The 22669-nt window shown below is 39.7% G+C and overlaps 1 protein-coding gene across 2 annotated transcripts in view; it reads left to right on the forward strand.

Annotated features, from left to right (window-relative positions):
- Positions 1–22669, forward strand: part of LOC140246143 (cAMP-dependent protein kinase type II regulatory subunit) — a 97864-nt gene that overhangs the window by 65833 nt on the left and 9362 nt on the right. Inside the window, exons 7-11 of one of the 2 annotated variants that reach the window (XM_072325581.1) lie at positions 545–686; positions 12293–12394; positions 17081–17155; positions 17763–17828; positions 20290–21266. In XM_072325581.1, coding sequence (XP_072181682.1) covers positions 545–686; positions 12293–12394; positions 17081–17155; positions 17763–17828; positions 20290–20442 — 538 coding nt within the window. In that variant the 3' untranslated portion in view covers positions 20443–21266. Of the gene's footprint in view, positions 1–544; positions 687–12292; positions 12395–17080; positions 17156–17762; positions 17829–20289; positions 21267–22669 lie in introns of those variants that run through there. The other variant, XM_072325580.1, reaches the window with a different exon arrangement.

Genomic DNA, 22669 nt, shown 5'->3' on the forward strand with positions numbered 1-22669 from the left:
CCTGTGTGATATGTGATCTTCAAGCTCTTTTGATCTCAAAATATATGTGATATATATTTTGATGTCCCACAGAAAGTTATCATTTCTTGATATGTTAACTGAACATTAGGTCAGGCATTTTCTGTCTGCTATTTCCTGGTTCACCTAGGAAATTATGTTTGTCAAACTGAAGGATTGGTGCACTGCTCTATAAAGATATGTTTTCAGTGCCGGCATATCTTAACAGTCTGTAGATTCAATGCTCTTTCTGTCTTTTTTTATAGCTAACTCAGACCATAAGATTGGTGACTTCATTCATAGGCTTCCCTAAAAGAAAAAAAATGAATGTCAGAGAACACTGACGCACACCAGACTTGGTACGTTCGTTGCTGAAAGCCATCAGTAGAAAGGGAACCCTTTCACAGTATGTTTTTTCTCAAGGTGACGCAGACTGCCACGAGTATTGCTCACGATAATCACATTTTCAGTAAATTATCTCCAACACATTTGTATGTGATATGTCACACATAACACTTGTTTTCTCTTCATGTATTCCATCATACAGTGGCGAGTATGACATCTTTGTCAACGACAACAAGGTCGGTGCATACAAAGGCACAGGAAGTTTCGGGGAGCTGGCTCTCATGTACAATACACCAAGGGCAGCGACAATCGTAGCGACAACGGAAGGAATCTTGTGGGCTCTGGTAAGGCTCCAGTAATGCAAGCATTTCCCTTCCCTTCATTTATGTCCACCTGTTTGGAATGTTGTGTGAGTTGTGTTATATTTCCTGGGTATATTATTGCAGAAAATTTTGTTTTTCTATGTTTTGCTTTATTTTATGGACTTTTTTTGCTACCAACTTAAAATGAGGCTAGCTAGCGTGACTTATGCTGATCATGGTCTCCTATGCGTGGGCCTTGGCAATAATGGCTGTATTGGCTGCAACGTATCACTTGACAGGGTCTAATAAACGTCAATTCACTGAATGGCTATTAAACCACATTTGCGTGCCCTTTCAGCATCACCCTCACCCCCTAATGGTCTTTTAAACTCCCACTTTTGTTTGACTTCAGCGAGTGCCCAGTCATGCCTGTACTTCGACATCAATGACAGCAGTAGCATGGCTACCTCCATTCAAGGGAAGGAAGGAAATTTTAAACCATTCACTGGGAGTCAGTTCTGACAGCCTCATTGATGGACGTTGTACGTGAATTAAGTGCAGTTCATAAGTGTGTGGCCCCTTCATGCATAACAAAATGTCTTAATGTCAGAGTTCATTCCATCAAAGATCTCTGTGTGCTGATATTCTCACTTCTGTGTGTTCATCAAATTAACACGGATACGACATACATGTAATAGCAAAATGGTGATATACAGTGTGACAAAGTCTTTTAATAGTGAGAAGTGCTTGAAAGATTTGGGAAGGGAAAAAATAAAAAAAATTGATAAATCTTTTCATGTTTGTATTATGTTTGGTTGTGTGTTTGTTTTCCATTTTGCTTACAATGGCACAAATTTAATTAAAAGAAGATTTTTCAATATGTTTCATGCTTTTTCTCTCTTTTTTAATTGCTTTATATCTTTGTCATTCAATGCTGAGTTTGTATCCAGTAAAACAAAAGCTAGAAGAAAAATGGTGAGTTTTAGCCAGTTATAGCTTTCTTCAGGTTCATTACAAGTCAAGTAGTGCCCAGCATTTGTGGGTTATGGTAGTTTTGTCTTCCAACCATGCACAGAAATTGACAGTGCATTCCCTCAGGACTGAATGTGAAAAACAAAATTATGCAAAATCCCTGAAGAAAGGAAATACAAAATTATCTACTGCTGCATCAACAATCACCTGTTTTTTAGACACATGAATAAAAGAGAATTAATCAGTTCTGTGTCTTATGGATGCAGAAAGTATTCCGCTCCTATTACCATTACCCTATACAAGCATTTTGTTTTGATATTTGGTACTTGATGTCTCTGGGCAAGAAAGTGTTCAGAAAATGCCACATTCTTCCCAAATAGCCCCCTACCACTTTGCTTTTAGAAACAGAATTCTGTTAATGAAAGGTGATATCCATTTTGAACCATTTAAACTTGTTTCATATTTTTTGTAGTGTGCGCATTGTTGGGTATGCCATAAATCTACATAGTGTGAAACGTAACATCCTTGATCTTTGGAAGATGCTGCAAATCATAGACAGAGCAGCTACTATACATCTATAGATCAAGTTTGTTTCCCCCTTTGATGGGTGCCATAAAGGTCTGATTAGGTGCAGTTTGCAATTTCCAACATGGGATCCCCGATAATGGCATCCTTGATGCGGTTGACCGGTCTTATAAATCACCACTGACAATAATATAGCCAGTTGGTATTATGTAACTTTGATAGATTGCTGTGACTACCCCTCTCGTGAGCTGGAGTCAAATTAGATATCAATGTTGCGGATGCTATTATGTGTGCTCTGGTGGTGTAGATAGATATAACTCGATGCACTGAGTCTAAATGTACAGCTTGTATAATTTATTATATGGAGGCTGTAATTGATTGATTTTTTTTTTTTTTTTTTTTTGTCTATCGAACAGGCTGGCCTTGTATATTATATACGTGTAATGTGCTGCTGTTATGTACCAATGAGTCTTTGTAATTACACAATTGTAAATTGAAGAGATCGTAGCAGTCACTTTGCGTTCACAATACAGTTGAACCTCTATTATCCGGCCTCCCTTTATCCGGATCTCTCTATTATCCGGACGCAATCTCGCCGTGATATTTTTTTAATAATTACGGGAAGAAAGGGGGATTCCCAACTCCTTGAGAACTCCTACCCAAACACACATGAATTACATATTACTTCCAATATGATTAACATACATTGCATCAAATTTCCTTCCCAATTGCTTACCTTCGGACATATCCCGAAACATCCCCAAATGTAACAATGAAAAGGTTGCAGTATACACATAACTACATGTGGTACTACAATGGGCTTCATCAGTACATGTGTATGTATATGTACATGTATAAAGCATTGAGTCTCCCGTATCCGGCCAAATCCCTTATCCGGATGAGCCCCGGTCCCGACTTGTCCGGATACGAGAGGTTCAACTGTATAGCATTTGACTGTGGTACCTGGGTTATTTATTTATTTATCTTTTTTAATACTTGGGCAACAGGTGGGAGTGTTGCAATCGATTTAGTGACAACTAGAAAGCACTTAAAGAGCACAGACCTCCACCAAGCAGCTCATTTCCACCCATACACACATGCTAAGAATCGCCCAATTTCCCAATATAGAAGCCTTTTGTTTACATCAACAGTTTCAATCTGTGTAGCATCTCGCCTGTGCAGAACATGCGCTTAACTGCACGTATGTAAACTTCAAATATGTGCAGCTTGAACTCCCAAGTTCATTGACCCTGTCTGCCAAAAGATGAAAAATCCTTCCAAAATTCAGAAAAATTCCCAGATCATTACCAAAATTCAGTCATTTACTCCTTGTGTCATGATCAACTTTTCCTGCGAGTTTCATCCAAACCCGTTTACAACTTATTGAGTTATTTTACTAACATTCAAACCAACGCCTACAAAAACAGGCCCATTTACACTTACCTGGAAAAATCACGATTTTTCTAAAATCGCGACATTTGGGTGCAAGTTGCTAAGCAACTACACCCAAACGCCCTCGAAACATCGCCAGAAAAATCGCCAGCCGGAGTGTGATTTTTTGAAACATCGCGAAGTTTGAGGCGAAGTTAGCGAGTGTAAACCCAAGCTGCAGAAATATCGCGATTTTTCATCACGTGACTTTTGGTATCGGATTGCAGGGGGAGTTTACGCGTGCTCCCGATCCCTCTTTGGAACGTGTAGAGAGTACGTCGGTCACTGGCCAGAGTACTAAGTACACGGTACAGTGTACAGGTCTAAACGGCCGATCCTCAATCGGCTCGTGGTCTCTCACCTCACTCTCCCTGATGAAACTAGTATGTGAAAACTTCTACTAGTAGCAAACCTGAAGTTCTCCAACCACGTATCATCACCCCATGACGACTTAACAAAATAATGTTCTCCCAGAAATGCATTGATTGTGGGAGTGCCCATACTGCTCTCGATATACGTTGTTTGTGGAATACAGGAGTACGTAACAAGTGTGAGTTCTTGCTGTCGCCCGTTAAAATACCAGTCCTAACTTCCAAGTCCTACTACTCATGCACTTTCGTCATATCGGCGAAATTTCGTGATCCTCCTGAATGCTGCTGTCATCAACTTTTCCATACTTAGATGAAGTTTTACACACCTACTACGTATGTGATCTAATATAGCAAGCTATGTAGTTTTACCGAAAGTAAACGGTCTCGAGAAGCACAGATTTATGTGTGCATTGGTGCATTGTACTGATAAAAAGCCCTGGCTCAACGTTCCAACCAGCTAGCTGTGATCAAAATATACTGCACTGCAGTGAAAACAAACAGAATAGCGCGTGCTTCCACTCATCTACCGTGTTGAAAAGAGGTAAATTACGCATGCGCACTACCGACCAAAAAATCGTGATGTTTCGTGAAGCTCAAACTTCGCATGCTTTTGCGCAAGTGTAAACGATGGAACCAAAATATCGCGATTTTAAAAATCGCGATGTTAGTAAGTGTAAATGCGGCTAATGTAACATCCTTGGCAGAGGTAGTAAAACATATAAATCATTAAACATGTCGCTATTTATTATTCATTAAGTGTTTTTTAAGCTAAGCATATCGTTTGTGTACTCGATGCCATCTGCAGATGAAAGCTTGCTGTAATATATGGGAGGGTCTTTGTGAGTAAGGGGGAATACAACAAAGGGGTAACAGACCTCTACCCTAACTTTATACAATCCTGTCTCTTTTTATATCTTTGGAAACAAGAACACCATTATATTAATTCCATGAAATTGCACAAAGATTGCATTGGACCCCCAGCAATGTCAAAGATAGGACCTTTCCTCAGCCCTCATTCAGGGGCCCGTTGCAAGAAAGTTGCAATCAATTGCAAATAATTGCTATTTAAAAATTGAAACAACCATTCTGATTGGCTCAGGGTCTGCCCTATTAAGAAGACATGCATGCAACAATGATTTTGTTTGGCCAGTGACAATCAGTTGCAAGTTGCGTTTAAACGCAAAGTTTCTAGCAACGGGGCCCAGATCTCACATGATACAATACTCTTGGCTCATGAACAAGAGGTAGTATGATAAAGAAAATATAAACAGACCTCTCACGCAAATTCATGCAATCTCAAAAACATTTGATAGTTTTTAATGTGCATTGATATGTTGATAGTGACACCACTAATATTTCCTTGAAATGGCGGTGGACCCCCAACTGGTCGTATGCGTATGTATAGAGTAAGGAGCCTATCTCAGGGTGGTGCAGTTGTAGTTTTCATTCGAAAAGTGTCACTTGGCTTGGCACTGCCTCAAAGTGGCTGCGTAGGTTTTAGACCCGTCTTTAATAGCATTCCATCCATGCTGACCATGCCACGTAATGAAGCAGACCCTGCTATGATATGATATTGGCATCCTCTGATAGAAGATGCCTGTGGCATTCAATTAAAGAGACAACAGTTGGATAAGTTTCTCATTATTTCTCTCTCTCTCTCTTTTTTCCTGCCATGACGGGGCGATAGTTTCATATGAATTTTTAACAGAGGCTGACCTTATTCAAGGTACAATTTATGGACGGATTGAAACAAGGGGCAAACCTCCAAGGGCTTCAATTTTAGATTGAGAATGTGTTAATAGCATCTATACAAAATTCCAGTGATGTGAACCGTTTAAATTTGAGTTGTGTTGATGTATCCTTTGATTCTACCAAGGACACTAGTGAGAAGTGATTTTTTTTTTTTTTTTTTAAAGATTTAGAGTCCAATTTGGTTAGTGTTGAAAAATTATTGCCTCTTTTTTTGACTGTCTTTCCCAAAGAGATTTTATACATTTTTCACAATGTCTTTGGGTAGCATGGTAAGTTTGAGAACAATTGCTCTTTGGGTTCATTTATGCTCAATCTGGCAGCCAGAATCAGTGTTTTGAAACCGTCAGTCCAAAACAGCCTTTATTTGGGTTCTGTTAAATGCTTGATTTTTTTCGAGCTTGAGAAAGAGGCAATTTCGCAAACTTGCACTGCGCATTGTTGGAAGCCGTAAACCCCTATTGTAGTGAGCTGATCAGCATACATGATTTTGCGTTTACAGTATGTATACTTCCATGTAAACGTGATTAGAGAGAATTGCAGATCGTAAACAAACTTTTTGTGTATTTTGAATTGGCATGTGGAAGATATCACTGGCAATAAATGTAACGTGTAGACTAGACCACTTTCATTAAACAATCTAGTAACATAGAGTGGTCAATATCTAACTGAGTCAGGGTGCAACTGTGTTTGGCACTAATCACGTTTCAAAATGGTGATTATGGCCAACGAAGAAAATGTTAAACATAATGTACCCTTTTAGAGCACAAGCAATATACAACATGTACCATACATATAAGTCTACTGCTCTATCCCTCAAGACAGCATGCAGATAACAGATGAGTCGAGAGAGAATTTCACTGCCAGCATAAATATCCAACACTTGATATATAACATACGCACGGGTATTGGAGCACGGTTATATTCTTGCTGTCAATCAGACCCACATGAGGTCTTTGCCACTACCAGCATATCCTTGATATCATTGCAGTGCTCATGGTTCATTGTAGCCAATTGATAGTTGTGGAAAATGAATATTATGGCACGTATGCAAGGAAACTATAAGTACAGGGTATACAATGTACATCCCTTGTCCAGCGAACCTCATCTAACGCCTGTTTGTTTGTTCATTGCAGCCGATTTCTCTGTATTTTGCTTGCGGGAAGAAAGGAAGGGTCTTCTATAGAATTATTGCTCTAATGTGTGCGCGCACTTCTACATTGTAACTCTTGATTAGCTGACAGACCAAAGGTTGCTACTGACATGTTTGGCCAAAATTGAGAACCTGTATTAGCATGTAGATGTTTGGAAACGCCAATGTTGGTGTGGTCTCATGTGAAATTTCTTGTTGCTAAACATATGTGCACATTCTTGAGTGCACCATGAATGCATCAACTGCTACGTGAACAGGGAAGTACAATTTGCTTCAATGCAGAGTCAACAGAAAACCCTTGTGGTATTTCAGGGATTATTTGCGACTATTGAAATAGGCAGTTAATGTCAGTATTTGCATTTAGAAGAGTATAAGTGAATTCATGAAGTAAAAATTGAGCATTTAAATCATAGCATAAAACGTGATTGTGGGGGGGGGGATGAATCAAGATAGTAATTATAGTTTGTCAAAGTGGATTCATATATAAAGGTAAATACATAAATGAATATTATATGGTAATCGATGTAAATGACAAATCTATTTTTTACATATGATCATCTTACGCCAAGGAAGAGAAGAGGGAAAAAAAAACCAAGGAGAACAACAACAACCCCCCCCAAAAAAAAAAACCCACAGGAATAGGCGTGATATGAGTACAAAACAATGTAGGTGCCCTTAAACGGTATATTCGAAAAGTAGGCTGCCTGAGAAAGTTCATCGGGTGGTGGGCGGAGATTTCATCAGCAAAATGGCTTTAAAAAGATGGGACCATGCTCGATAACTGTAAGATGCACCAAAAAGTAATTAGCTCTTGACGCAAGGCTAGAGCAGTCAATATCATCGACGACTGCGTGACACGACCCATGTGCAAAGATACATGTGCAGCTAGGTGTCTCCAGATGCCTGCAGGGCCCGGCCCGGGGTAACATGGCACCACCTTTCATGTATCGTCTCTTGAAATCGAGAGATGTGTGATGTAGGAAGAAGAGCTTCATTCAAGAAGAGAATTCCAGTAGATGACATTTGAATTTTCTGATGTTCATCAATACCGACCAGAATTTATTATAAAAGAAAGAAAGAAATGGCAACAACATATGTTCGCAGAGAACAGGTTGATGTTGCCAAAGGGATGGGACTTGCCAACAACTTTATAGTGTAACAATTTAAATCCATGGGGGGATTATCATCAAAGCCTTTTTCACGCCCGTGGCAAATGATTACTGTAAGATGTGGGGGACATGTTGTCCCACACAGGAGCACGCTAGAAATGCAAATGTCATTCATTGGAATATAAAGGAGATGCTTCTTATTTGGCATATATTTGAGAGATTACATGGAGAAGGAATACATCTGTTTATGGTAAGTATCATATGTGATAGTTGGCAATGTATGTACAAGTGTAAACAGGCATCTAGAGATATTGGGGGAAGATAGAGGAAAGGTCAAAGGTAGATGGGGGGGGGGGGAGCGGTTTAACCCAATTTTTGCTATTCCCCTTATAAGCGTGACAACTCACAGCTCAAAACTTGTCATTCAGTCTCATGCCCTCATTTTACCTCAATTCATTTTTATTAATGTTTACTTGTGCCGGGTAAAAACTGGGTCCGCGGATAATTGACGGACAAATTCACATCTGCACGCAGGAATAATATTCTGTTGGCAGGCAGCCACACACTGTTGAATCCCTGATGTTAAGAAATGGTGTTCACACCATGTCAGATATGTTTGAAGTTTACATTTACACATCATGCATATTTACAGTCAATGATTTTGAAGGAATGGCAGTGCTACAAATGCATACTGTGCAGTATGGTACCATAGCATTTAATTACATGTAGGATCCTTCAACAAAAATGCTAAATGCATGAATTTTAAAATGTCTCCTGGAAAGAAGACAGATCAAATACAGTGTAAAGGCAAACATGTTTCTGTGTTCGAAAGAACATACTCTTTTTCATTTGTGAACACAGCAGTAAAAACTGTTTACATGTTTAACATAGATGTTAATCCATTTCACCACTGTCAGAGAGCTGTGTTGAAAAGTTTTATGAATGACGTATGCCATGCAATTGCACAGAAATTAACTTGACTCCATAATGGTGAAGGGGGCAGGAACAAATGTGATGTAGTGACTCACTGAATGTTTTTTTTTTTCTTGAGCTAGCCCGTGTGTCTCATTTCCCAGAAAACGAGACACAGTGAATCAGTGATCGACAAACATTTTTGTGCGTTTTCCTTCATTCATTTCTCTTTTCTCCTCTCTCTTTACTTAGAACTACTTTTGATCTCCCAGTTTATTAATTCTCCCCTTATTTTGTCTTTTTTTTTCCTTACTGTATGAATGGTCTAGGTAATTGAATTCTTAATCGCATCTTCCCTCAGAGCAAAGTCCCAAGAAGAAAAGAGGAAGAAGAAAAAGGAGAAGAAGAAAAAAAAAGAGGAGGAAGAAGGAAAAGAAGAAGAAAAAGAAGACAATGAAGAAGAGAAGGAAGAAGATGAAAAAGAAAATTTATGAAAAAGAAGAAGATTTGTGTGGGAGGTGGGAACAACAGCCTGTATTATCTTCAGGTCTGTAATTTACTTGATGATAGACTGAGGTATGGAAATGAGGTAGATTTGTGGAAGATGACTCATTTTTGAAAAGAGTGTAGTTGCAGTCATTTGCAGACCTTCTCAATTACATCCTAACTGGATTCATACTATCAACAACAAAAAATGTATTGTGTGAAATAGTGTGCCTCACTACCATGTCATGTATGCAATGTACCCCTCAGTAAGAAATTACAGTTTTCCTTTCTTTTGCTACCTGTTGGTGTGATGGTTGAGGCCTTTTTCAAGTTGCAATGAGATGAAACAGTTGATTGTAGGAAAGACACCTCATCTTGATTGTGAATGAGGGCCTGTGTCCACCATTTCAGTTGTCATCATCACCGGCATCACATCAGCAAGTTTCTCCGCTCCCGATTCCACACGATGCGTTGGAAGCGACGGCCGCTGAATTTAAAGAAAAAAAAACAACACCTTTAACGGTACCCTCACCTGCATGCCTGATGTGTTGGAATGCACAGCGGTTCGCATCGTACCTCAGAGCTAATGGAGTAATGATAATTGAGGTGATAAGAAAGAGGGTGACATGACCAGAGGCAAAGAGCCTGATGAAGACCAAAACAAAGTGGATGGGATGATGGGGTAGAAGAATTGGGGGGGGGGGCAGGATAGGGAATGCTTTTTATTCATTCTCTCTCATTTCCTCATGGGCTGCCTCCCTTTCTCTCTCTCTTTCTTTCTTTCTTTCGTTCTTTCTTTCTACCTCATTTTCTTGTGGTCTTTCTATCTTTCTGTATGGATGAGTATTTATATGATTGATGGGTGGAAAATGGTGTTTATCTTTAATCCTGGAGGGGATACACAGGTAGTATGCTCCTTGCCTGGGGTTTCTGTTTGTGCCCGCCATGCATGAATATTTCATAGGAGGTAGAGAATTCAGCGAGACGGTCATTTTTCTCTGTCTTCCTTTAATTTTTTTTTTTTTTTTTTAAGACTTCTCAATTCTGGACAGATGTATATTAATGTTGATTCAGTATGTGGCGAGTAGTTTTTAGGGTCTTGATTAATAATAAATAAAAAAAATGTCAGTATTTAGCCAGAAGGCCTCAAGTTGCATTATTCCAAGTTATGGAGTGTACATGTTCCCTTTCTTCCTTCGGGCTCTCAAAGGTTTCAAGAGAATGTGTTTCCTATACACACGGAGGCATCACTGAACATTACTATACAAAGGAGGCAGGAGAAATTACCGGCCTTGGTGAATTGGAGCCACTGTGTACATATAGCAGAATGCCAGAATAATTTTGATGGTTCTATTTTGTTTCTTTGCTTGGTGATTTTTCATATACAATGATAGCATTAGCTGGAGTAAAGAACTACCTGTACATGTGATTTATGTTATGAGAATTTTGTAGTGTTTAAGTATTTCATACAGAATGTAAGTCATCATCCGCTCATTACCAATGAGCAGTGGGAGCATTCCTGTTCCAGCAAGCAATCAGGACGAGATGGAGGGAGTAGCCATTTCCATGGAAACGAGAGACGGCAGTGAAAGGATGGGGGATGAGGGGAGAGGAAAAGACTTGCCCAAGCTGGCATGCTGCAACCTGTAGCAATATCGCGATTCTCGGCATGTTGATTTCCCCAATGTGCCATCCCGGTAGAAGTAATCCAATGCAGCACAGTCGGCTGACTCCCTTGCCGGGGCAATATTGACATATGTCTTTACACCTGGGTGCACTATTCCGCACACATCCTCGAGGTGCTGTGGGGAGAGTGATGGGATGTGTAATGGCAGTGGCGGTTGGCTTGGGATGGGTGCGGTAGGGGTATTCACAGAGAGTTAACGAAACGAAATGGAAGGGAGAGCAAAATGCTTGGGGTGCATAGGTCCAGCAACAGGTGTGCTCGAGAAGATACAGAGTAAAGCTGATTTGTGATGGCAGGGAAGCGGCAGGTGGGGTTAACACATTGCTGACACTCAGTCGGGATTAGGGAGGGGAGGAGGGGGGAGAAGAGGGGGTTTGAGGAAGGGCGTGGGCAGTAAGAGGTGGGGGAGGATGGGGGAGGTGTAACAACCAGAGTGAGATAAAGGTCTGAGAACACCTTCTGCTTGGCTTAACTGAATATTGGTGATCAACAATCCTGCAGAATGCAGCCGAAACAAAACAACAGTTTTATCCCAGGCTAGAGTACTCTCGATTTGTAAGTCTTTGTCATCGATGCACACACATGTATTGGTGTCATCTGTCTCAGCATTGTAACAGGTCGGTCTGAATATAAGGATGCTTTTGTCCTTTCTCGCTTCTTACTCTTCAGTCTCTTTATCTTCTTTGTTGTTGTTGTTGTTGATGATGTTTTTGTTGTTGTTTTAACACTTTTGTATAGATATCATTCACTGTGTTTGATTCCAGTGTCTGCTACAGTTAAAAGGCGTTATAGTAAGTTTTGCATACCAAGAAAGTAAATTGAATTGAATGTGGCATTTCTGTTTGCCTGTGTGTATATTGCTGCCACCTTTGATATATGAAAGTTACTTTCGTATCATTCTTTTAAACAATTGATATACACCAGTTGTGTAATTACCACTCTCTCAAACAAAGTTGGTTGTTTTGGTTTTTTTTGAGAGAGAGATAGATATTCTTGTCAGTTTCCCACTTCCTCTGAATATTACAAAAATAATTATGTTGGTGCTGAAAATGTTAATGATACCACATACAGAATAAAAGACAATACACATGATATACACAATAATTCAGCTGAGACTTGACTGTCACATATTGAAAGTGGGCTGACCATCTTCGTGCCTGTTCTCTGATCAGTGAGTGAGATCCAGAGTAGATATCAACACAGAGTAACCTCAAACTCTCTTTTTCTCTCCCTACGTCTTTGTGCACTCACAGGACCGGGCTTCTTTCAGGAGGATAGTGCTGAAGAATGCAGCGAAGAAGAGGCGTATGTACGAAGACTTGCTGGAGAAAGTGTCTATATTCAAGTCCTTGGAGGTAAGGGAAATGCCCTTGACTGGTCGCAGTGGTCTTAGTGCTGCTTGCTATATTACAGAGGGGGGGGGGGGGGGGGGATCCATTCTATAGGCTTCTTTTTTTTAAAGCTTTGTTTATTGTTTGTAAGCAAGCCTTCCTTTATTCTAACCCTCTCCCAATGACGTAAAGACATTACACTCCACTCTGTTTTTTGCTCTATTTTCTGTTTTTGTTTTTATTTTTTTAAAGATGGAATATTCTGCGATATATATACTCAAATTTATTAAATTTTCTAAGGCCACAATAGTGTTGACAATACCCTACCAAAAAGGAATTTAAAGTGTGTATACAGAACTTTACTCTTTATACCAGAATCTTGTTGAAAGCTCAGAAGCATTAGATACAGAAGGAAGGCTTCCACAAGAAAATTGTTCAGAGACGAAACTTCCGACAGTGTTGTACAGGCTCAACAGCCACTTGCCACTCAGTGAGTAGGCAGTTTAACAAATCAATCTGGGTTAGAAGTTTTCGGACAGAATTCCTTCCTCGTAGTGTTATAGTTGTTATTGGGTTTTTTTTTTTTTTTTTTTTGGCATTGCCACTAAATCTGTAGCATGTGGGACTTTAAATGCATAATTGACCATGAAGAATCAGTCAGAATCTGTATAATTGGCCATCCAGAGCTAAATTTAGACAGGATCTTCTCAAGATGTTTCCTAAATCAGAGCTGTTGGAGGCTGTGCATGTCGTATGTGGGTGGGAGAAGGACTGAGGAAACCAAGTTGCTCAAACACGTATATAGCAAATCATGCATTGTGCTGTGCATTGCTGCTTTTGTTGTTGTTGTTGATGATGATGTTTTTCGTATGGTAAGACCCCTGAAGTTGCTGTTTCCATACATCATGATGTTCCATACATCATGATGTCCCTTCACGAGAGATTTTGTAATCTGAGCCCTGTTGCATAAAAGTTAAAGGCATAATTTACCATTTGCAGATGAAACAAAAACCCAGCATTAGTGCTTCAAAATAGTTCTAAAGTGTGAGTTAGGGATACAAACAACCAATGTAAAAATTTGAAGCAGTATAATCGATGTTAAGTATTGCTAAATATACAAAATGTAAACAATAGTTATAATAAAAATGTTTTCAGACTAAACCGTCTGCAGTTATGGCTTAATGAGAAAAACAGTGATATCTCCTTATATTTCAGGCTTGATTGCAAAAATGTCATATGGTTGGAGGTTTCGTGATACAACTAACCTACACATATGCATCAAAAGTGATATCTTGAACATTTTTTTAAATCACTGCTCCCAAAGGTAAACAGGACCTTTAAGATCAAACATACGTCAGAGAATCAAACATAAATCTGAATACTGGAATCTGATTGACTGATACCTGACTTATGTCTGGGTTGGTTTTTTTTAACCTATGTTTGATTGCATCTTTTCATGCAACAAGGCCCCATGCGTGTTCATGTGCATTGAAATGGACTTCCTGCGTTCTCATGAAAGTGGCTCAGTGTTGCTTACCATTGAAAAGAGAAGTTACCAAATTTTTCCTATGTGGGGCAATAAAGCATGGTATATTGTAGGAAAAGCAATCTACTTCTTTTATACCTGAGATGCTGATGTGGCTGACAGCAACACCATTCCTATCCCCTGAATCTATAAGGAAAGAACAAATATACTAGTGAAAATAATTTGTAGTGAGTTACTGCTAGATATAGCAAAAGTTTTCATGAAACATAATGCTTGCCATCCACAGCATGTGCTTTAGATTGAGGTAGTGATAACATTGCCTCATGAGTCCTGCTGATTAAATGCAAATCATGACTAAATTTTCCCTTTTGAGCATGAAATTAAGAGGAATGCTTTGCATTCTGGGCTTCATATTATTGTGGAGTCATAAGAAGCATGGAGTGATGTCTTTTTTTATTTCTTTAATGGGATAGGAGCATATACAGCCGTTGCTACATCATAAAACCCCCAAATTATTTTTGTACAGTTTTCCTACACACAATAGAGAGAGATGAAAGGCGATGACATCATCTCATCTGATTTGCATATTTGGTCATGACCAATGTTACTGCTTTGCGAAAGACACTGGAGCCTTCTAAATTTAGTTTGAATCATCTTCCTTTGTCTCTGACTTGAAACAACCTTTTGCCTTCTGTTTGTTTTGCTGATACTCAATATGTGAAAGTCAACTTGACTAACGAGCAGCATTTCACATTTACCGTGGGCAGGAGTGCGGCTTCTGTATCTTTTGTCGAAATCAGTCTGGCTGACAGGTAGGGAAACACGGCTCTGAGTCAAGTTTGCTGGGACATAGAATCCGATTCTCCATGTCACGAAAGTGAAAATGTTGTTTGAGGTTGCAAAAGGGCCGTGCAGAATTCATATCATCCATGCTTCTGCACTTGTAGCGGCCAACACTCCCCATCCAGGGGTGCAACCGAAGCTCTGCGTGAGGTCTCAGCAAATAGGGAAATGTTTTCTTAGGGTTTTCTTGCATGCCCCACGCAGCAGAAAAAAAGACTCGGGCGAAACATTGTGAAATTCGAAACCTCGCTCGTTCCAACCCAAAACAGAGCTGTGATTTTGTAGGAAGGGAGAAAAAATATGAAAGATGTTAAAAGTCAATTTCAGGAAGATGATGTACTTTTGCAGAAGAAAAAAGATGTTGTTTCCATCTACCCACAACTCCCAATATTATTCGTACAGCTTTCAAAGAGCTATGCACTTTAATCATTGTACTGTCTCCAGCTCCATGCCCCTCCCCCATTTATGGATAAAAACGAAAAATTAAAAAGATGAATAATAAAAAAAAGAAAACAAAAACCGCAACACAGGGAGGGAGAAACATGCCATCCAAGACAAGGTGCATTAAAATTCTGGTGTTGTTTTGAAAGCTTCTTTTCATTGTTTTTGAAGTCCTCTGTAGCAATGTATGTAACTATGGCAACAGTGGCTACCAGTGCCTACCTCCCATCGTGCTTGAGTGAGCACCGCAGAATATTGATGTTTTCAGTAGGATGCAAATAGTGGAAAGGTTAGCCTGTCACATAAATGGGACATCAATTGTTGGGAGAAGCAAGCATTTGCTTTTGAGCAGGTATAGCCATAAACTGAAGATACTGGTAAGAGATAGAGCGCAGGATTTTTTTGGTATCAACTCTACGCTGTGTAATGTTGTTACATGTGTGCTTCTTAACCAATAATTGAAAACCTGCAGAAGAGTGTCGAGTCTAAGCAAATTGTGAGGAAACAAAGTCTTCTTTGTATGGCTTGTATACCACATGGGATATCTAATCGTGCAGTTGTATTGGTGCTTATTCACATACCAATCAATGTTGAGAAAACAGTGGCCATTTATTTACATGTATGTCCCAATTGAATGCTGATTGCATTAAGAATCACACCAATGCAAAAGGTGTATGCATTTAAAGTTCATCACTGGAACCAGATTAATTGTGCACGTCACGGGAGCATTTGTATGGTTTCCATGACAAAGATGCAAATAATGCTGCCTCCTCCTACGGAGTCAGTCTTCAAGACTTCTATTATTTTCTCTCTTTTTTTTTGGGGGGGGGGGGAGGGGTAGTTAACTTCCATAATGGAAACCTTTTTTTTCCCTTAATAAAAAACAAAGGAAAATCCATGAATCGGTATGAGTATGCAGAAACTTTAAAAGTGTCACCAATGTCGTCCAGATATAGTGAGCTGTCAGGAAGTTGCAACAGTCGATGCTGTTTCTCTTCATTGTCTTGCCACACGGTGGACATTGTGGGTCATCCTTTGATAACCGGCTGTATCTTTGGTGTCTTCCCCAGTGGCGATGCTTTATCTTGTGAGCCATGCAAGTCTTGAAGACGGATTCCGTAGGAGGAGGCAGCATTATTTGCATCTGTGTCATGGAAACCATACAAATGTTTCCCTTGATGCACACTATCAATCTGGTTCCAGTGATGAACTTTAAATGCATACACCAATCTGATTATCCCCAGTGGACGTGTTGACATTGTCATATATGTAAAATCTTTCTTATTCAGATTCTGACCTCAAGATGAATCTGGAGTAGGGGAATTGTGTCAAAGTTATTTTGATGTATCTTGTTTGGAGACCATTTGCTTGTATATCTTGAGATAGGAATTGATATTGCTTGTCTTCTTTATCTGGCTCTACTTTCATCATTGAGTCTTTCAAGTAGTAAAGCAGACCAAATGAAACCTGTAGAGGGTTGGAGACAGTTTCGATGTAATCAGATGCTTCACTCGACCTCAACAAACTTGCATCTCCCTGGAGCTGCGAGAAATTCTGTCCGCTGTTATGTGATATGTCAGTCATGGATAATTCAAAGAATTCAGAAATTAAAGACTTGCACAGTATATGTGCTGTCATTCACAACTCTTTCATTGACTTCTTGTGTTGAATGGTAGGGTATTTATAAGAAGGGAAAAAGGAGACGTTCTATGGAGGTAGTGTTTCTGTTCCTTTCTTGTTTTGTTTTTTTCCTTGTGTGATATTAAAAAGATAGGTGTGCATATTGACTGTACTAGTTTTTATGTTGCAGCTACAATGTAAATATGGCATTACTTTGAAATATGCAGGCACTGCCAAAATCTTTGTTCTATTCTTGCATCATTATACCTTGGTCTCACATATGTTTTGTTGTTTCTTACTACTTTCTCTTCATCTCTTAGCCGTACGAGCGCATGAATCTTTCAGACGCACTTGTATCGAGAACATACCAAGATGGAGACTGCATTATTGCTCAGGTTAGACATGCCGGAGGAGTAATAGTCGTGATAATTTGCAATTTGATTTTGATTCGATTTGATTACTTACGCAAAAATTGCTGTGGGGTATGGACATGTCTAGGCAATGCTGCAAATTGGTCAACCCTCTTTGTACGTCTGTAGTAATCTTGTTTGCATGATTTTTGTAAGGAGTTGTCGTTCACTGAAGAAAAAAAAAGTAAGATGCTTGTTGCCATGGTAATGGGGCATCATGATACATCGGTTGGAGACCAGTATAATATTACTTCAATTTGTATGTTCATGCCATAAGATAAAAAACTGAGTTAAGGGTGTGCTGAAGTAGCATCTTTGTGTATCCACTTATGGTGCTCCTTTCCACATCCCTCATAAAAACAGAAACCAAAGGCCAAAGTATGAGAACATTTTAGAAGGAAAAAAGCAAGCACTCTTTCGCAACAATTCCAGCATCTTTGCGCTCTAAAATGTCAGTAATGGGATAAAGGAACTAGAAAATGAATATGCTACCATTGCAACATGGGAGGAGAGAGCAGGGTATGTGCAATAGGGCCGCGGGAAGAGATCTAATTTGCATACTGATTGGTTGTCATGGTTACCACCCCTGCAGGGAGACGAGGCTGACGGGTGCTACTTCCTTGAGAGGGGTCAGTGCAGGATCGCTATGAAGAGCGAGGTATGTTCCCATCCCTTTCCTCCTCTTGTAATACTGCACCCATCCCACTACCTACTCATCCCATTCTTGTACCACTCCCCCCTCCCCCAATTCCATCTCGCTCCCTGTATCTCATGAAACCTCCACTAAATTTCTTAAGTACGGTGCCACATATTTTCTTCGTGGTACAACATAGCACTCACTCTTAGATGCTTGACTGAGTCATTTAGGAGCCTGAATGAGTCATTTATGAACCTCCTGCTATACCTGACCATGAATGTGGTAAAGGATAAAAACTTGACTCAATTTGTGTGCAGTTGTCTAGTATCTGTGGTCCCTTTTCTGTTGTGTTTTCCCCCGTGAAAGTACTCAGATAAAGAAAGAAGGATAGAGAATGCATATTAGAATGAATTGGTTGAAACTTGGGAGCAATTTCACAATAGGATATGAGCCATGACAAGGTCGCATCAATCATATCATTGATGCGATCACTATTATCCAATGGGAAGCATATGTTGTACCTACAAGAAAAATTGTGTTGCACACCACACTATTTTTATGTTGTATACGTGGATGTTGTTCATGATACTTTGATGTTACATCGCATGATATTTACCCATGTTGTTAACATTCCACGCATGTCTGTCATATTTTGAATATTGGAAGTTGAATTGCGCCTAACCTGGATTACTATTTTAGTACTAATACCCCATTGATGTGCAGTTTGTGCTGATATCCAAGTACAACTTATAATTGAATAACAAAAGAGCTTCAAATTGATGAAGTTGTTTTTATTGCAACTGATTGACAAGAACCGATCAATTCAGTGTTTATTTACATTGATGTGGGGCGATTTGTCAATCAGTTGCAACAAAAAACTATTTTTAAAAAAAGAGAAGAAAATGTGTGCGTGTTTATTTTATTTTTTACTTTGGTAATAGGCTTTTTAACACACATGATACATGTTACTCATGATGCTACCAACGTAATATTTGCTCGCAGAGAACAAAAAGTTAATTGCAGAAAACAAGTGCATCATTTTCTATTTATCAGCCCACCTAAATATTGTTCCGTATAAAAGAAAAATTGATGTTTCATCGCATTCTTGTGGTATAAAGAATCGCACCCAGCAGTAGTATCACAAGATAGGTATGGATCATCTATATGTAAGAGAGATCCTTTTTGCCTTATCCCACCGAATCACCATCATTTTGTACCTCTGACGTGAATATCTTGGTTGTTAGCTTTTCATCCGCTTGGGTTACCACTGCATTGCATCCCTTGAGCTTTCATTGCTTGCTGCTCCACATATTACTCATCTATCCCTCAAGATTCTGCTCCTTTTCCTCCATGTCTGTGACTTTGGCCATCATTTTTCCAGCTGTCTGTTTGTTTGTCTGTCTTTCTGTCTTTTTTCTGCCTCTCTCGTATTTTTCGTGAACCGTGACATTTAAACTAAGCAGCCAAGGCTGTGGAAACGACCATCATTTGGAGCATTTCTCTTCTTTTTTTTTTTTTGTCCCCCAGTATCTTGAGGCATGCTCTAAAAACTTTTTTTTTTCTGCCTGCGTTCATTCCCAGCGGTATTTCTACGGACCCGTGTTTTACGGGTGACAATAATTACTAGTTCTGTCCGCAATTGCCCAGAAGCCAAAATATCAATTTGGTCTGTCAAAGGTAAAGATGTTGTTTTTCTGTGCATGTGATTGCTCTTCTAGTTTATATGCCCACTGATATGTGAAAGTTAACTCATTTCTTCCCCATATTGTGAAGGAGAAGCAAAAGTTAAGAGCTCTTCAGTTTGTTATTTAGCGCACTCTTAAGGAGTGACCCACTTACGCTCCTTTAGAATAGTTTCAGAGAGGGTATTAAGTCAAGTGGGACTTCTCCGACTGTCTTCCATATGTTACCTACCATATGCCCTGTATCCCTCATAGTAAAATGTTTCTACTCCTCATGAGGGAAGTTACAAAGGGCCCCATGTCAATTCGATCATGCCATGGTAACTCGCTTGTCGCGTTGCTTAGAAATGGAGAGGGATTTTTCCAACGGGATGCTCAGTCCCCATTAAATGTTGTTGCCTTCGTCCCTCGCAGTGTTCACATGTGATCTGTGTTAAGCTCTTGTTTGAAATTTGACAAGTTTGCGACCTCTGCACCGCTGCCCTGACTTTGCTCCAGTTGCCCCCCTCCCCACCCCAATCTTTAATCAATACATGCAGGTGTTTGCTTTCTTATATGCATTTTACCAATGTCACATGTTCTCTGCGCACGCCTCCATGGCTTCTTACTATTTCTCTACAAACCTCCAGTTTGTCTGTAGAGTTTCTATGTATTCATCATTCTCTTTCACTCTTTCTGTCTTTTTTTCTCTGTCTATCTCTCTCATGCTTTCTATCTCTTTCTCTCTCTTTCTCTGTTTTTCATCTTCATGCCTTGCATTTCCTGTTTTATCTGCATGTTCTTCTTTCCACCTCGCTTAGCTTGCTAGCCCAAGTCGATGCTCTGCACCGCATCCGTTGCACGCCACTCAATTTCATGCCTTCCTGCATCTAAGCCTGGACTCGCTCGGCTTCTGTCTACTTGTATTTGCCATTCTCTTCGCTGCCTGTAACCGCCACCTGTTTACCACATAAGTAATGAAACACACTCACATACATACATACATACACAGACACCAAGACTCCATATCCCACATAACCATCCTCCACCCACTTTCCCCTCATTGAATATAAAACAATACTCCATCCTACATCACTCATTTTTAAATCTCTTACCTCATTCCCCTTGAGGACTTATGTCAATGTAGAGGTTAAAGGCAGCTCGCAAAATATCATCCTATGGAGGACATTAGTGGAATATTTGACCGACATTGAGCCGGTCGATCGGGCAAACAAGCTTGATTCACATCAAATGGGGTGGAAGAGGACAGTATCAGGACTCTGCAAGGAGGCACAGCTCTGCCTGGCTGTACTTTGGCTGAAACACCAGGAAGGGTTTAAAGATAACTTGTGGCTGGACCACTAAGACTAGGTGGGGCAGGGAGAAACCTAGAGAAAGGGGGGGGGGGAGAGAAGGACTGCCAGTAGTTTGAAAACTGAAAGAAGCTACCCCTTCACGTGTGGCAGGTTGGACTGGAAATCAGTTTTCAGGAACCCAGAGGATAGCAACTTCATTTCTGCCAGGAGTGCTGGAGACAGAGGGAGTAGTCTTTTATAGAGGGATAATGCAACAACGCTGCAGTGCCACCATGGAATGGGGATTGGCACCAAACATAATAAGGATTGGGGAAATAAAATGGGCTTTTTGACAAAACAACTGCAGATTCCTTGTGAATGAGTCCTTATTCCCTTGGGAAGTCCAGAGATGTGAAAATGTGTTTGTTTGTTTTTTAAAAAATTGTTTCTTTTTTATTGGGTGAATCGATACAGGGAAATATGTATATTGAACTACACTCCGTTGCCGATATAAACACAGGCAGCATATGTTTTGGCAACCCCCAGTGTGTGCGTTCTGTGTCTACGCACGTGTGTATGCATGATGTCCTTAAAGATTGACAACCTCGGTGTTTCACAATATTTCAAAGTGCACGTGTCTTTGCCTTTCTTGTTGAGATAGCTCATTCATGCATGTGAGGCACGTGTTTCATGCCATACCGTTTATGATGTAGTGCAAAGCACTTGTCATTTTTTCCCCCTTTGCTTTGGTATGCTCCTGAATGTGATTAAGCTAGAGACAAGTATTGATCAAATGCCTCATCTGTGTGTATGTGTGGCATGCACATTCGTGAATGTATATAGAATTTTAATGGCCAATTCCTCAAATATGGTGTAATGGATTCTATCTACTCAGTATTCATTCTGTCATTGCTAAGATATACTCAGTAACCGCCATAAATTTCTGCCTGATATTCTGTCTGCCTATGCCTGTCCTTTTACTTTTTCTATTTTATTTTTCTCAATGTCCTATCTCTTTTTTTATGCTTTCCCTTGAAGTTCAAGTGGCCATTCAATAAACAACAACATTTTGTGTTCAATTCATTTCATTCCAATATTTTCAAAAATATATCAAATCAAAGTGCAAAGTTCTTGATTACTATGAGTATACTTTTTCTTAAAAAATTTGCTAACCAATCAGAAGATTTTGTGAAAAGTTGTGGTAAATACTGGCCAATCAAATCAAGAGGTTCTACTGGGTTCCACCTTTATTAACTGTTACCCTCAGTCTGTCTGTCATGTGATTTTGCCTCCTCTGTCGCCTGCTCTGTGTGTGAGTAATGCTATCTCTTAAAATCATCCATCAGTATGTTCTCTAATCTCTTCTTGTGCCACCATGTATGTGGGTAGGAAGAGCGCACAATGGTGCCGGGATTTCTCCTGAAAAATTCATACAGTTTGCATAGCTCTGCTTTGGCAAAGTTGTACATGCTGAATGCCTGCTGAATGTGTGGTCATTTTTGTTGCGATACATAGCGATGTGTACGTCCAGTCTTTTCTGCATGACAGCGGTGTTTTGTATCGTTTGCGTCTGGCTCTGTGCAAGAAGTTGTGATACGCGTCATAGATTTATTTTCTATGCACAGCAGAAGCCGTTAAAGGGATGGTACAGTTTCGGATGAGATCGGAATTCAGATATTAGCTTTTTACGAGATGATTGAGAAACCACTTATGAAAAGAAGGATTCAAATCTTATTTGATGAAAATTGGTATTGAAATGGCTGAGATATTAAAACTGGAGTAAAACAAAGCTGACCTAATAAAAGGTGTATCCCACCTTTTAATAGGACCTCTTTGCTTTGGCGGATATCTCAGCCATTTCAAAAGTCAAAACCAATTTTCATCAAATAAACTTTGAATTCCTCTT

The sequence above is a fragment of the Diadema setosum genome, chromosome 2 (genome assembly GCF_964275005.1).
Source record: "Diadema setosum chromosome 2, eeDiaSeto1, whole genome shotgun sequence".
Lineage (NCBI taxonomy): Eukaryota > Metazoa > Echinodermata > Echinoidea > Diadematoida > Diadematidae > Diadema > Diadema setosum.